General features: G+C 37.2%; 1 protein-coding gene across 7 annotated transcripts in view; it reads right to left on the bottom strand.

Annotated features, from left to right (window-relative positions):
* The window catches only part of dgki (diacylglycerol kinase, iota), an 85,839-nt gene that overhangs the window by 7,985 nt on the left and 64,882 nt on the right, over positions 1–12,972 (bottom strand). For 3 of the 7 annotated variants that reach the window (XM_088072904.1, XM_088072906.1, XM_088072905.1), the window contains exons 22-33: positions 11,426–11,488; positions 8,636–8,736; positions 7,863–7,942; positions 7,590–7,634; positions 5,940–6,009; positions 5,675–5,715; positions 5,164–5,288; positions 4,848–4,873; positions 3,252–3,289; positions 2,434–2,554; positions 1,696–1,741; positions 566–665 (exon numbers count right to left, since the gene is read on the bottom strand). In XM_088072904.1, the coding sequence (XP_087929030.1) occupies positions 566–665; positions 1,696–1,741; positions 2,434–2,554; positions 3,252–3,289; positions 4,848–4,873; positions 5,164–5,288; positions 5,675–5,715; positions 5,940–6,009; positions 7,590–7,634; positions 7,863–7,942; positions 8,636–8,736; positions 11,426–11,488 (856 nt within the window). The remainder of the gene's footprint in view (positions 1–565; positions 666–1,695; positions 1,742–2,433; positions 2,555–3,251; positions 3,290–4,847; positions 4,874–5,163; positions 5,289–5,674; positions 5,716–5,939; positions 6,010–7,589; positions 7,635–7,862; positions 7,943–8,635; positions 8,737–11,425; positions 11,489–12,972) is intronic. The other 4 variants (XM_088072909.1, XM_088072910.1, XM_088072907.1 and 1 more) reach the window with 3 other exon arrangements.

The following is a 12,972-nucleotide window of genomic DNA, read 5'->3' as shown; positions in this document are numbered from 1 at the left end:
GACACACAGACACACAGACATACACACAGACACACAGACACACAGACATACACACAGACATACACACAGACACACAGACATACACACAGACACACAGACACACAGACAGACACACAGACACACAGACACACAGACAGACACACAGACACACAGACACACAGACATACACACAGACAGACACACAGACACACAGACAGACACACAGACAGACACACAGACACACAGACACACAGACACACAGACACACAGACAGACACACAGACACACAGACAGACACACAGGACGCCAGGAAACCTGCTCCTCTGTCGATTATTCACATGTCGAGCTGCTCCTCTCCGTATGACTCAGCTGGATTTACGGGAAGTGTGTGTGTATGTGTGTGTGTGTGTGTGTGTGTGTGTGTGTGTGTGTGTGTGTGTGTGTGTGTGTGTGTGTGTGTGTGTGTGTGTGTGTGTGTGTGTGTGTGTGTGTGTGTGTGTGTGTGTGTGTGTGTGTGAGAGTGTGTGTGTGTGTGTGTGTGTGTGTGTGTGTGAGAGTGTATGTGTGTGTGTGTGTGTGAGTTTACCTGGAAGTTGGTCTTTTCGAGCGACGCCCCGGCCTCCACCAGCAGCCGACACACGGCGTGCTGCTTCTCCGAGGCTGCTTTGTGCAAGGCAGTGTCCCCTCTACACACACACACACACACACACACACACACACACACACACACACACACACACACACACACACACACACACACACACACACACACACACACACACACACACACACGTAATCAGATCAGCTGTGAGGACATGAGTGTGTTTGTGTTAAGCAGGAAGCAAACTGGTATTCAGGGTTCAGACACATTTTTAACAATACTTTTCCAGGATTTTTCCAGGACTTTGAGGCAAATTTTGAAGATGATACATTCTCTGAAACGACCACCGATGCTCCTTATTTTTCATTAATATATGACAGCATTTTAAAATATATACCACTAAAAAAATAGTGAATTCAGAACAACTTTAAAATGGAATATTTTATCACATAGGATCACTTTTATTTATGAGAGGAAAATTTTTTTCCTTTAAATTTTTTTCACAAATTAACAAAAAAAGGCTTTCTTTTATTTTATTTATTTATTTTTTTAAAATGGCATTTTGCATTGGCGTTTTCTTTTTCATTTTTTATAGACATTTATTTGGTGATTTTTTTCCTTTAATTTTTTGGGGTGTTTTTCAAGAAAACATTTGTCTTTAAAAAAAAAAAAAGAAAACATTTTTTGGCAATTTTAAAGACAAATGTTGGTGGTGTTTTAAATCTTAATAAATGTTTGGAATTTTTTTATCTTTACATTTTTTGTGTGTAATTTTTAAGGAAAATATTTACTTTAAAATCAGTAAAAATGACATAATTTATCAGCCAGAAACTGTAAAAACAGAAATGAACGTTATATTTCCTAATTTCTAACAGTCCTTGAACACATCAAGCATTATTATACAGATTTATGAAAAGAAATTTCATGACTTTTCCAAAGCTTTCAGGGTATATTTAGTTTTCAGAAACTTTTCTAGGCACCTTTTCAAATTCCATGACTTTTCCAGGTTTTTCATGAACAGGGCATGCGATCCTCAACAATAATGTGATAAAACATATAAATGTTTCGATAAACGTGCACAGACTTCCTCAGAATAAATAAAATGTAAAATGTACCCAACATACTTCTCTCTGTCTGTCAGATGCAGGAGCACCTTCGAGCCTGAAGACACAAACAGGACAAACACGAGCAGCTTTTTACGGTTTTCATGCGACAAAACCATCAGTTTAAAAAAACATATACACATAAAATCATTTTAAAGGACATTTCACCAAGTTATCTCTGCACACCTTTAATGTTGTCAAACTCACGAAAGACATTTTAACTGAAACTAACTTTGCGACTTTATAAACTCAGAAAATATCCAATATTTCTCCCACAAATTTGCAACATTAATCTCAGGTTCAGTGACATGACCTGATGATCTTTATCAGACTTCAGCTCCGTCTGGAGGAACTAAAACCCCAAAAACACATTATGTCAAAAATCTGTAGTTAGTGAGCTTCAACTTTGAGCATCAAAAGACCACAGGGCGATTTAATTTTTTTATTTTTATTTTGGGGATAAAAAAAAAAAATCTTATTTGTTTTGTTGGGTGTTTTAAAACAAATCATTTTGGATTTTTATTTAATTTAAAAAAGAAAAAATGTCTGGGTTTTTTTAATCTAATTTTTTTTGCCTATACAAAAAAAAGGCTTTTTAAAATAAAAAAAATCTTAAATTGTTTGTGTGTAACTTCTAAAGCAAACATTTACTTTAAAAATCAGTAAAAATGACATCATCTGTTGTGCTCTCTGCACCCTCAGGAAAACGTCACGCGTGTTTGCAGACGTGTGCGGCGCGCTCGCTCTCACCCTGTTGCAGAATGAAGCTGACCAGCTCCGTGTGTCCGTTCTGCGCGGCGATATGTAACGCCGAACAGCCTCCAGAGTCTCGAACCAACAAGCTGACGCCTCGACGCACGCACTCCGACAGCTGGAGACACGAACAGGAAGCAAAAAGAATCAGATTAGCAGGTTTTTAAAATCAAAAGAAAAGAAAAAGACGGAGTCGTCGTGTGTCGCTGCAGGTTCAGTGGAAACAAGGATGAAAACTCTCTAAAATATGTTGTTTTTTTGCATAATTAACAGCACTTTGGGATTTATATGTTTTATTAGACAGTTATTACACAACGTAAATTTAAAATGTATTTTTCTCTTCAGCTCAACAGAAAACTCAAAACAGTGTTGGAGATATCGGCCGCAGAGATGTCTGCCTTCGCTCCAAAATAATAGAAGCATGGCACTCGGCTTAAGCACCAAATAAAGATTTTGAAAAATGTGAGGAAAAAAATAAATAAATATATATATATATATATTATATTTTATTTTATATTGGGAAATGGCCCCTTAATGTAAAGGTCTTTCACAAAATTCACAAAAAAATAAAATAAAAAAATTTAAAAATCCTTTAGGACATTGAGTGCTCGGAGATTTTAGTTTGAACTGATTTTAGTTTTTTAATTTATCTGAACAGATTCACACAGGATGTTAAAAAGGTCTTTGTGAATCCCAGCTGACTCACACTGGTTAAACTGGTTTTAACGCTTCATTCCTGGACAGTGTGTGTGTGTGTGTGTGTGTGTGTGTGTGTGTTTGTGTGTGTGTGCGTGTATGTGTGTGTATGACTTTACCGTTGGGAGATCTCCTGTGCTGGCGGCCGTCAGCAGAGCTGTAAACACACACACACACACACACACACACACACCATCATGTGAGGTCGACGCTGCAGGAAGAGGCTTTTATTATTGATTTCTGCTGTTTCCATGGTAACGCCTGTCTGTCTGTAAACACCTTCCTCCTTTTCTTAAGAAATCTGATGACTAAAGGTGAGTTAACTGAGGGATTTTTTAATTCCAAAAAATAACCTGAAAATAAGCAAAACAAGAGAGGTAAAGAAACATAAAGACAAAATGGCCCAGGAAAAAAGCACAAATAAAAAAAAAAAACATGAATAATGTTTTTTTTTGCAACATTATTTAAAAAAAAGTAATTCTAAAGATTAGTTTTAATTTAATTTCCTGCAAATGGTAAATTTTTAAACAGTTACAAAAAGTTACAAAAAATCAACTGAAAATTAGCAAAAATAGAAAAGAAAAAACTAAAAACCCACGAGAAAATGACCCGACACACAAAAAAAGACAGAAAATTGAAGAATATATGTATTTTTTTCCAGGAACATTATTTTTTGAACGTCTAACTCTAATGATTATAAATACAGTTTCTGAACATTTTCCCTAGTTTGTGACCCCCCCTCCCCTTCAAAACATTTTTAAAGTAATTTTCTTTGCCTGAAAAAAATGGAAAAAATTAAATTGAAAATGCATGTATATTTTTTTCTGTAACATTGTTTTAAAATATACTTTTCCATAGTTTTTCATAATCCCCCCCCCCCTTGTGAAAACCTATTTTTAAGTCATTTTATCACCTTTTAATTTATTATCTTGCATTTTGTGGGAACTGTCTCGCCAAGTCGGTCATTGCGTTCTTTTTCCATGTTTCTGACAGAAATCAAACCAATTAGGTGAAGTTTTCAAAGGGTTAAATGGCTCGTGAGCTGCAAATTAAAAAAACAAATAAAAACAAAAACAAACTTACTGAATATCAAATATAGGAAATAACAAAAAAGAAGAAGAAAAAGCAGAACAAAAACCTGAAAGTATGAACTTGTTGGAGTTTGTCTGAGAGTGAACTGACGTGGAAAAGTCAAAGCGGTTAAACACGAAACTCTTTCACGCGGAGAGTCCCGGGAAAAACTAACGACTCATTACTGGCAGGACAGCAGGCAGCCAATCACAGCGCAGGAAACATCCTCCAACTTTCCCACAACAACATGACTGTTACATTCATCACAGGCTGGAAATGATCATTTTAGAGCCTTTAACCCTTTAAAACCCACGCATTTTTGTGTCTGTTTTTTTTAGATCTAAAAGTAGTGCGGCATCATGACAAAAAAACGGTCATTTTATATGTCTGTAAATATGTTTTATATACTGTGACTGGATATTTTTTGAATGCCTTTAAATTATGTTTATTTTATCTATTTTATGACAAAAACAAAAAACATTACACACATTAATATGAATAATTATTAAAGAGGGTTAACAAGGAGAAAAATAAAATAAGTTTCACTTTCAGTTTAAGAAGCGACGACACACCCCAGATAAAGCTGGAAACCAGTTTGAATGCATTTTAAAAAGGGATGTGTGTGTGTGTGTGTGTGTGTCTACCTTGTTCGTCTGACGTCAAGGGAACGCTGAAAATAAAAATTACAGAGTGAATTAAAATGTGAGTTCTGTGGAAAACTTCTTTTCATGCAGGAAGTAGCTGCATCATGACAAAAACCTGACATTTAAATGGTTAAAATTCTGAAAATTAATGAATATTTGATATTTATGATTCAGACTGATGTTGGTTAAAAAAAACTCAATAAAAGTAGAAAATCGTATTAATGTAAAATATCGATGTGACCCGAGTGTGTGTGATATTAAATCGGGCACTAAAGGGTTAATCTTTACGCTGATGCTTAGGTCTCTGCTGACGTACCCGGCAGTCGGCTCCACCACCAGATCAGGCATCCCCGTGGACGAGCCCTGGCTCACCGCGGGGCCCTCGTGGTCCAGGATGAAGACCTCGTCCTGACAGATCTCCGTCACAAAGTGCAGGTGCTCCTGCAGACACACGACACAGACGCACATTAACCCATGAAACACTTAACAGAAACTCAAAGATAAAAAAGAAGATATATCACAGAGGTTAGCAGGAAATCTGTAAAAGGTGCCAGAAAATTACCGAAAATTTCACCAAACAAACAAACTAAAAAGAAGAGCTAGAAAGTTAAAAAACAACAACCCAAAACCCCAAAATCTTAAAACGTAATAATTCTGTAAAATAACAGTTTTAAATATGGAATTATGATAAATGATGGTTTTGAATATAGTTCACTGGACATTTTTCTGTAGATTTTTGTTTGATTTTTGCCTGTGCGGGGCTTTTATTATTGGAACTTTTACGTGATATTTTAACGGCGGCGGAGTGAATAAAAGCTGGTGTTTACCTGAGCCTTGTCGATGCGATAGAAGCGGTCAGCTGACGTGGCTGCAGAAAAAAACACACATTTAGAAAAAGATTGCTGCTTCTCGTGATTCATCTGGTGGTTTCGACTCAGCGTCACTGACAAAAAATAAATAAAAGATAAAAATGACTGAATTATCCCCATGTTTAGTTGGGTAAAAAATGAAAAAAAGAAATGTAATTTATTTGAATTTTTATGGAGCTGCTGCGTCCATCGGTTATCCGAACGAAGACTTTCAGTCACTCACAGTCCAGGAAGCTCCAGTTCGCAGAGAGTCGACTGGCTGAACTGGTCCGGGGGACGCCTCTGCTCTCGTCCTGAGGACACCAACATCACACACTTCAGCACACACTTCATCACACACTTCAGCACACACTTCAGCACACACTTCAGCACACACTTCAGCACACACTTCAGCGTCGCTTCACTCAACAAGAAACTAAACGCAGAGAAATACTTCAGAGAGCAGAAGAGAAAGCAGACAGAGAAAATGTGCTTTTTTTGGAGCAGCTGAGCGATCGATAACAGCACAGAGACACTGAGGACGATGAGGCGGAAAAAAGAGCCGCTTCAGTTAAAGTTCGACTCACGGTAGCCGGAAAAAATATTATTTATGAGAAGAAATTATGTTTTTTTTCACTGTGGTAAAAAAAGTCTTTAAAACTGACATTTTATTTATTGTATTTAGCGCCTCTTTGTTGGTGAATTCCTAATTTTACAAAGGATGTAAACCAGCGATACCTAATGTACGGCCAGAGGGCCAAATCTGGCCCCTGATAAGGTCCCTGGTGGCCCCCTAAATACTTTGACAGTAAAAAGAAAGTGATTCACACTGTGAATAGTTTTTGTCCTTTTAGTCTCCATAAAGTGTCAGAGACATAAAACAGCATCAAAATAGAGCTTGTTGATCAAAAATCCCCCACACCCCCGACAGAGGACACAGCTGAGACACTGATGTCCTAAAATCTGAGAAATGCCCAAAAAAATAGAAATATCCTGAATTCTTAGAAAAGTCCTATAGTCCAAGAAATTTCCAAAAATGTCCTAAAGTCGTAGAAACGTCTAAAAATCCTACAAATGTCCTAAAATCCTGGAAATTTGAAAAATCGTAGAACTGTCCTACAGATCTCCTAAAATCCTAAAAACATTAAATAAATCATAGAAACGTCATTAAGTCTCTGCTTTAGTGTCCCCTGGAGTTTTATTTTGATGTTTTATGGAAAAAAAATCTAAAATGATCAGAACTCTAAATTTATCGCGTCCAAACACATTTGAAGAGATTCTGTTTTTTAAAATTGCGAGAATTAATCGTGCAAGAAAAAGTTCTTGAAATCAAGAAACAGATTTTAAATATAGTGAAAAATCAGATGTAGAGATTTTGAAAGTGATTAGGGGTCGACAGATTATCGGCCTGGACGATTATCGGGACCGATATTTGGCATTTTGCTGATTATCTGTATCAGCGTTTTATTTGAAATAAAATTAATTAATTAAAAAAGTGCAAAGAAAGTGTCGGCATGAGAGGAACTTTTACTTTGTAAAACCTCAGGGAGATATTTCTATTTTTTCATTTTTTAATTTATATTTTCACTTTATTAAAAAGGAAAGTTTTAGTTAACTTGCTGTATTTGATGTTGAAAGTCTCAGTTTTGATTAAATATTTATATTTACACAAAGTTATGTGTTGTTTTTTTGTGTTTTTTTATATTCCAAATAAAAATAAATTTCGTCATAAAGATTTTCATTTTTATTGTAAATCGTTTCCAAATATTGGATAGTATATAATCGGTTATCGGTCTCATTAACTCCTAAGAATCGGCCCTGAAAAACCGATCTCGGTCGACCCCTAAAGGCGATGATGCCGGGCGCGTCCCACAGACGCCCGGAGGTGAAGTACCTGATAGTGCACTCTGTGGCCAGTAGAGGGCGCCTGGTGTAAGTCCTAGCAGGCACAGCAGAGGGTTCAGTTAACACACAGCCAAAGCTTTGACATCCAAAAGTTACACACGTTAGTCAAACGTTTCCCACGCGAGACACACAGCCAAAGAGCCGCTCTGCATCCCCACCGCCGCCCGCCAGCTGAAAATCCACTGAAAGCATCATGAAACGATGACGGCGAGCGGAAAAGAGGCGAGCAGAGAGGAGAAAAAGCTGACGACCGGAGACTGACCTCCTGTAACCTGTCGATGTACAGTCTGCACGTCTCCAGGTCGCAGTCGCCCCGCACCACCACGATGCCCACCGGGATCGCTGCAACACAGAAACAGTCATAAAAAAAGTGGAAAAATATCCTAAAATCATAATGTCCTAAAAAAAAAGAGAAGCGGGGGTGCAAAAAGAGGGAGGCATGCCAAATAATTCTTGAAGCTCTGAGGAGAGGAATTTTTTATTATTTATTTTGGCAAACATTAAATTTGGTTTTTATTTTACTGCCAACATGCCTTCCTCTGATATTTTTGGGCTTTTTTTAATGACAATATTTTAATTTTCTTTTTTTTTAATTTTTAAAATTAAAAATGAAACCATGTTTTTCTTCCAAATGTGCAGGCCCACAGGTTTGGAAGGTGTGTTTTATTTTATTAATTTTAGCCTTTTATTTTTGTAATTTTTAGGGAAAGAAGGCATTTTTTTCTTTTCTTAAATATTTTGGTTGATTTTTGCAGAAATGACCATGTTCTATTTCTTTTTTTAAAAAAAACAGGGGATCTATTCCTTTCTTTTTAAATCTGGGGATTTTCTTTCTTTCTCTTTTCAAACAAAACATGTTTTTTTTTTAAACTCACAAAATAACAAAACTTATCAAAAACCTGAAATTTCCACAGGATTTTGATATTTCTGATGGTTCATGAACACATCATGTGTATTTATCCAGGTTTTTCATGACCATAAGAGCGCACACACACACACACACACACACACACACACACACAAACAGGTCCTTACAGATGTCTCGTAGTCGCTCTTTGTCGTACTGCAGTCTGTCGTACTCCTGCAGGCTGATCCGATTCACTCGCAGACGCAGACGATCAGGAACTGCGTGAGGGCTGAAATGAAAACAAATACACACGCACAAGTGCGTGTATACACACACACACACACACACACACACACACACACACACACACACACGCACACGCACAATTCAGACATGCCCAAACATGTAATGATAGGGACACACATACATGCACACACACACACACACACACACACACACACACACATCAGGCAGGCAAACACACTCTGCAGCTTCTGCAGCAAAATGACATTTCGTTCCTCGTCCGCCTCGTTTGTTTTTCTAACTGATCTGAAGGTTTTTAATGTTTAACTGGAGTTTTGCTGAAAGAAAGAAACTCTCCTCACCAGCTGCAGAGGTTTTACTGCACGCCAGCGATACTCAACTTCAGGGCCAACGGGCCAAATCTGGCCCGACAGGGTGCTTTAGTATACACGAGGGGCCAGGACCGCAAAAACAAAAGTAGAAACATCCTTATATCCAAAAAGTCCTAAAACATCCCAAAAAAGGGAGCCCCGAATGTCCCAAAATCCTAGAAATGTCCTGAAACCATAAAAAACATCCTAAAATCCTAAAAATGTCCAAAAATCCTCCAACTTAAAAATGTAATTTTTTTAGTAATGTCCCAAAATCCCAGAAACATTCTACATTTCCTGAAAACGTCCTAAAATCCCAGAAATGTCCCGAAACCCCCCCAAAAATGTCCTAAAGTCCTACAAGTATCCATAAATCCTAAAAATGTCCAAAACCCTAGAAAAGTCCTAAAATATTAGAAACATATGGGGCCCCTGGCCTTCTGTCATTTAGTAAAAGTGGCCCCTGAAGCAAAGCCAGTTGAGTATCTCTGCTGCAAAGACTCGAGGCTTTGCATCCTCCTGAGTCTGTTTGAGTTTGAGGCCGGCCGACATTTTTTTGACTCACTGTTTGTGTAACGTCTTCAGCCAGGACATAATATATAATATATAATGTATAGTATATAATATATCATATATCATGTATAAAATATGGTGTATAATATATCATACTTAATATATAATATAACAGATAAAAATAAAGTCCAGTGATGGAAACTGTGCTGGTTAAATGTTGAGCGATTTTCTGAAGCCGGCCTCAAAGACTCAAACTCTTACCTGAAAAGAAACAGACAGGAGACAGATTTAAAGCTCCTTACCGGCTCTGTCTCAGTCACAGCTGAGGGACAATAACGGACACAGCTTTTGTGGAGGAGCAGGGGACAGTGAGGGGACAGCGAGGGGACGTGGAGTGAGAGCAAAGGGCCGGTGCAGGTGCAATAAGCTCAGGGAGAAGTTAAAGTTTAAAGGGACGACAGCAGGAAAAACACTGAGACACGAGATGCAGAAGCACATTTAGAGGAGGAGAGGCTTCAGCAGCATGCCGACACACACACACACACACACACACACACACACACACACACACACACACACACACACACAGTCTCTCTCTCTGTCAGTCTGAACACGACTGAGGTCAACCAACACGAGCTTTATAAAGACGCACAGACACAAAACCTCTGATGATACAAATAATATTTACTGTGCGTCAGAGTTTAACTCTTTAAGCTTCATCATTGTAAAAAAGAAATGAAAAAAATAGAAACAGAAAAAAATCTACAGGTTTTGATTTGATTATGCATTTTCTTGAATGATGTAGCAACATTACAAAATAAAATCTAAGAAATGGAAACTTAATATTAAGAGTCAAGCTAAAAAAAAAGAGCTAAATTAGTTGATTAATTATTACACGTAATTTAACCTGCAACAGTTTTGAAAACTGATTCTTCAAGTCACCTTTTTAACTTTAAAAAAAATGCTGGTTAATGCTTCTCATTTATGAGGATTTACTGCTATTCTTGGTTTAAATTGTAGCTAAAAATGAGAATATAAGAAGTAAATAATTAAACTGCTTTTTTGGTTCTGGACTGTTGGTACAGAAAAATAATCAAATTAAAGAAGTCACCTCAGACAAACTATTTTTAAAAGTTCTGTCTTTATTTCAATATTTTTTAGATTATAGAAATTAATTAATTATCAAAATGAATAAATAACGAAATACAGTTTTATTGATTCTGAAAATAATTAAACAGAATTAGATGGGTTTTCAGTTTTGGACTCTGGGTTGTCAACTTGGACTTGGATTTTCTGTCATTTTTTCAATATTTTATAGACGAAAATATTTAACTAAATAATAAACAAATAAATAAACATAAATAAATAAATAGACTACGGGTCATTTTTATAGTGAAATTCAATGTGGTGTGCTCCTACATTCTTGCTAAAAGACTAGTTATAAAAAGGAAAAACTAAAAACAGATAAAAATAAAAATTAAGAAATAATATAAGTATATAAACAATATGTGTAAAAAAAGGCTGGACAAAGAGAAGATGACTGTCATTAAAAAGCAGCAGTTTCATGATAAATTGAGGATAAAATGCCAATTAATTAAAGTAAATCTTGGTTTCATGTGATGTGACGTCGTTTCAGAGGTTGAACTGAACGACTGCTTTCACCGTCAAAGGATTAAATATTATAAGATATTGGTTGAACCCAAACAGGCAAACAACAACAACAACGACAACGACAACGACAACAACAACAACAACAACAACGACAACGACAACAACAACAACAACAACGACAGCATTGGTCCGTTGATGAGGAGGCGTGTGACGCGGTGACAGAGGAGCTCAGGTACTTACACAGAGAAGGAGTCGGGGGGAGCAGAGAGGCGGCGCAGATCAGCTGCACACACCTTCTGAATACTACACACACACACACACACACACACACACACACACACACACACACACACAGAGGAGAGGGGAGGAACGTATGGCAGAGAGGAGAGGAGGAGAGAAGAAAGGAGATGAGATGGGAGAAAAGACAGAAGAGGAGGGGAGGAGAAAAAGAGAGCAGAGGACAAAGGAGGAAAAAAAGTTGAAGAGAAGCAAAAGAGAAAAAAATGAGGAAAAAGGAAAAGAAAAAAGTGGAGAAAAGGAGGAGGAAAGAGGAGAAGAGAAGGAAAAGAGGAAAAAGAGAGAAGAGAAAGAAGAAAGAGGAGAAGAGAAAGACAAAAAGAAGAGATGAAAAAGAGGAGAAAAGAGAAGGAAAATGGAGGAGAAGAGAAAGACAAAAGAGAAAAAAGAGGAGAAAAGATGAAAAGGAGAGAAGTGATGAGGAGGAGGAGAAAAAGAAAAGAAGGGAGGTGAAATGAAGTGAAGAGGAGGAGAGGAAACAAAAGATGAGGAGAGGATAAACAAATAAAAATAAATCATCCAAAAGATCAAAGACGTGTTGGCATAAAGAGAAAAAAAAGGAGAGACAGGAGGAGGGACAGACAGGAGGAGGGACAGGAGGAGGGACAGGAGGACAGACAGGAGGAGGGACAGGAGGAGAAAAGCCCAGAGGTGAGTGGACAAACACAGAGAGCAGCAGCAGAACACGGAGCAGAGACACTGTTTGTTTACTGTTTGTTTACTGCAGTCAGCTGTTTACTGTTGTTATTTACTTTGTTTACTGCAGTCAGCTGTTGACTGTTGTTATTTACTTTGTTTACTGCAGTCAGCTGTTGACTGTTGTTATTTACTTTGTTTACTGCAGTCAGCTGTTGACTGTTGTTATTTACTTTGTTTACTGCAGTCAGCTGTTGACTGTTGTTATTTACTTTGTTTACTGCAGTCAGCTGTTTACTGTTGTTATTTACATTGTTTACTGCAGTCAGCTGTTTACTGTTGTTATTTACTTTGTTTACTGCAGTCAGCTGTTTACTGTTGTTATTTACATTGTTTACTGCAGTCAGCTGTTTACTGTTGTTATTTACTTTGTTTACTGCAGTCAGCTGTTTACTGTTGTTATTTACTTTGTTTACTGAAAGATAAACACATCAAACAGAGGCACAGATATACCGACAGAGATAAACAGGAAGTGTTAGTGCTGCAGCGAGCGCAGGACGAGTTAGTGTCCAAACAGAAGCATCGTTTAACCCTTTCAGAGCCGCGTCTTTCAAAAACACCAATAAAGGCTGTGAGCAAAGTACGAGGAAATTACCCAGAAAACCCTGCACACTATGAAAGAGTTAAAAATAAATAACTAGATAAAGGAAATGACCTTGAAAACTGCCTATAAATTAAAATAATTCAGCAAAACAAATATTTTTTTCTTTGTCTTTTTGTTATTGCATTTTGTTGTTTTGTTTTTGTCTTTGATCTTCAGCACAATTTTATATATCGATATCTATATATACAAT

Source organism: Plectropomus leopardus, chromosome 22 (assembly GCF_026936395.1).
Source record: "Plectropomus leopardus strain MGB_pleo_1.0 chromosome 22, ASM2693639v1, whole genome shotgun sequence".
Classification (NCBI taxonomy): Eukaryota; Metazoa; Chordata; class Actinopteri; order Perciformes; family Serranidae; genus Plectropomus; species Plectropomus leopardus.
The sequence above is the reverse complement of the archived record's forward strand: the minus strand, read 5'-3'. Positions and strand labels throughout refer to the sequence as shown.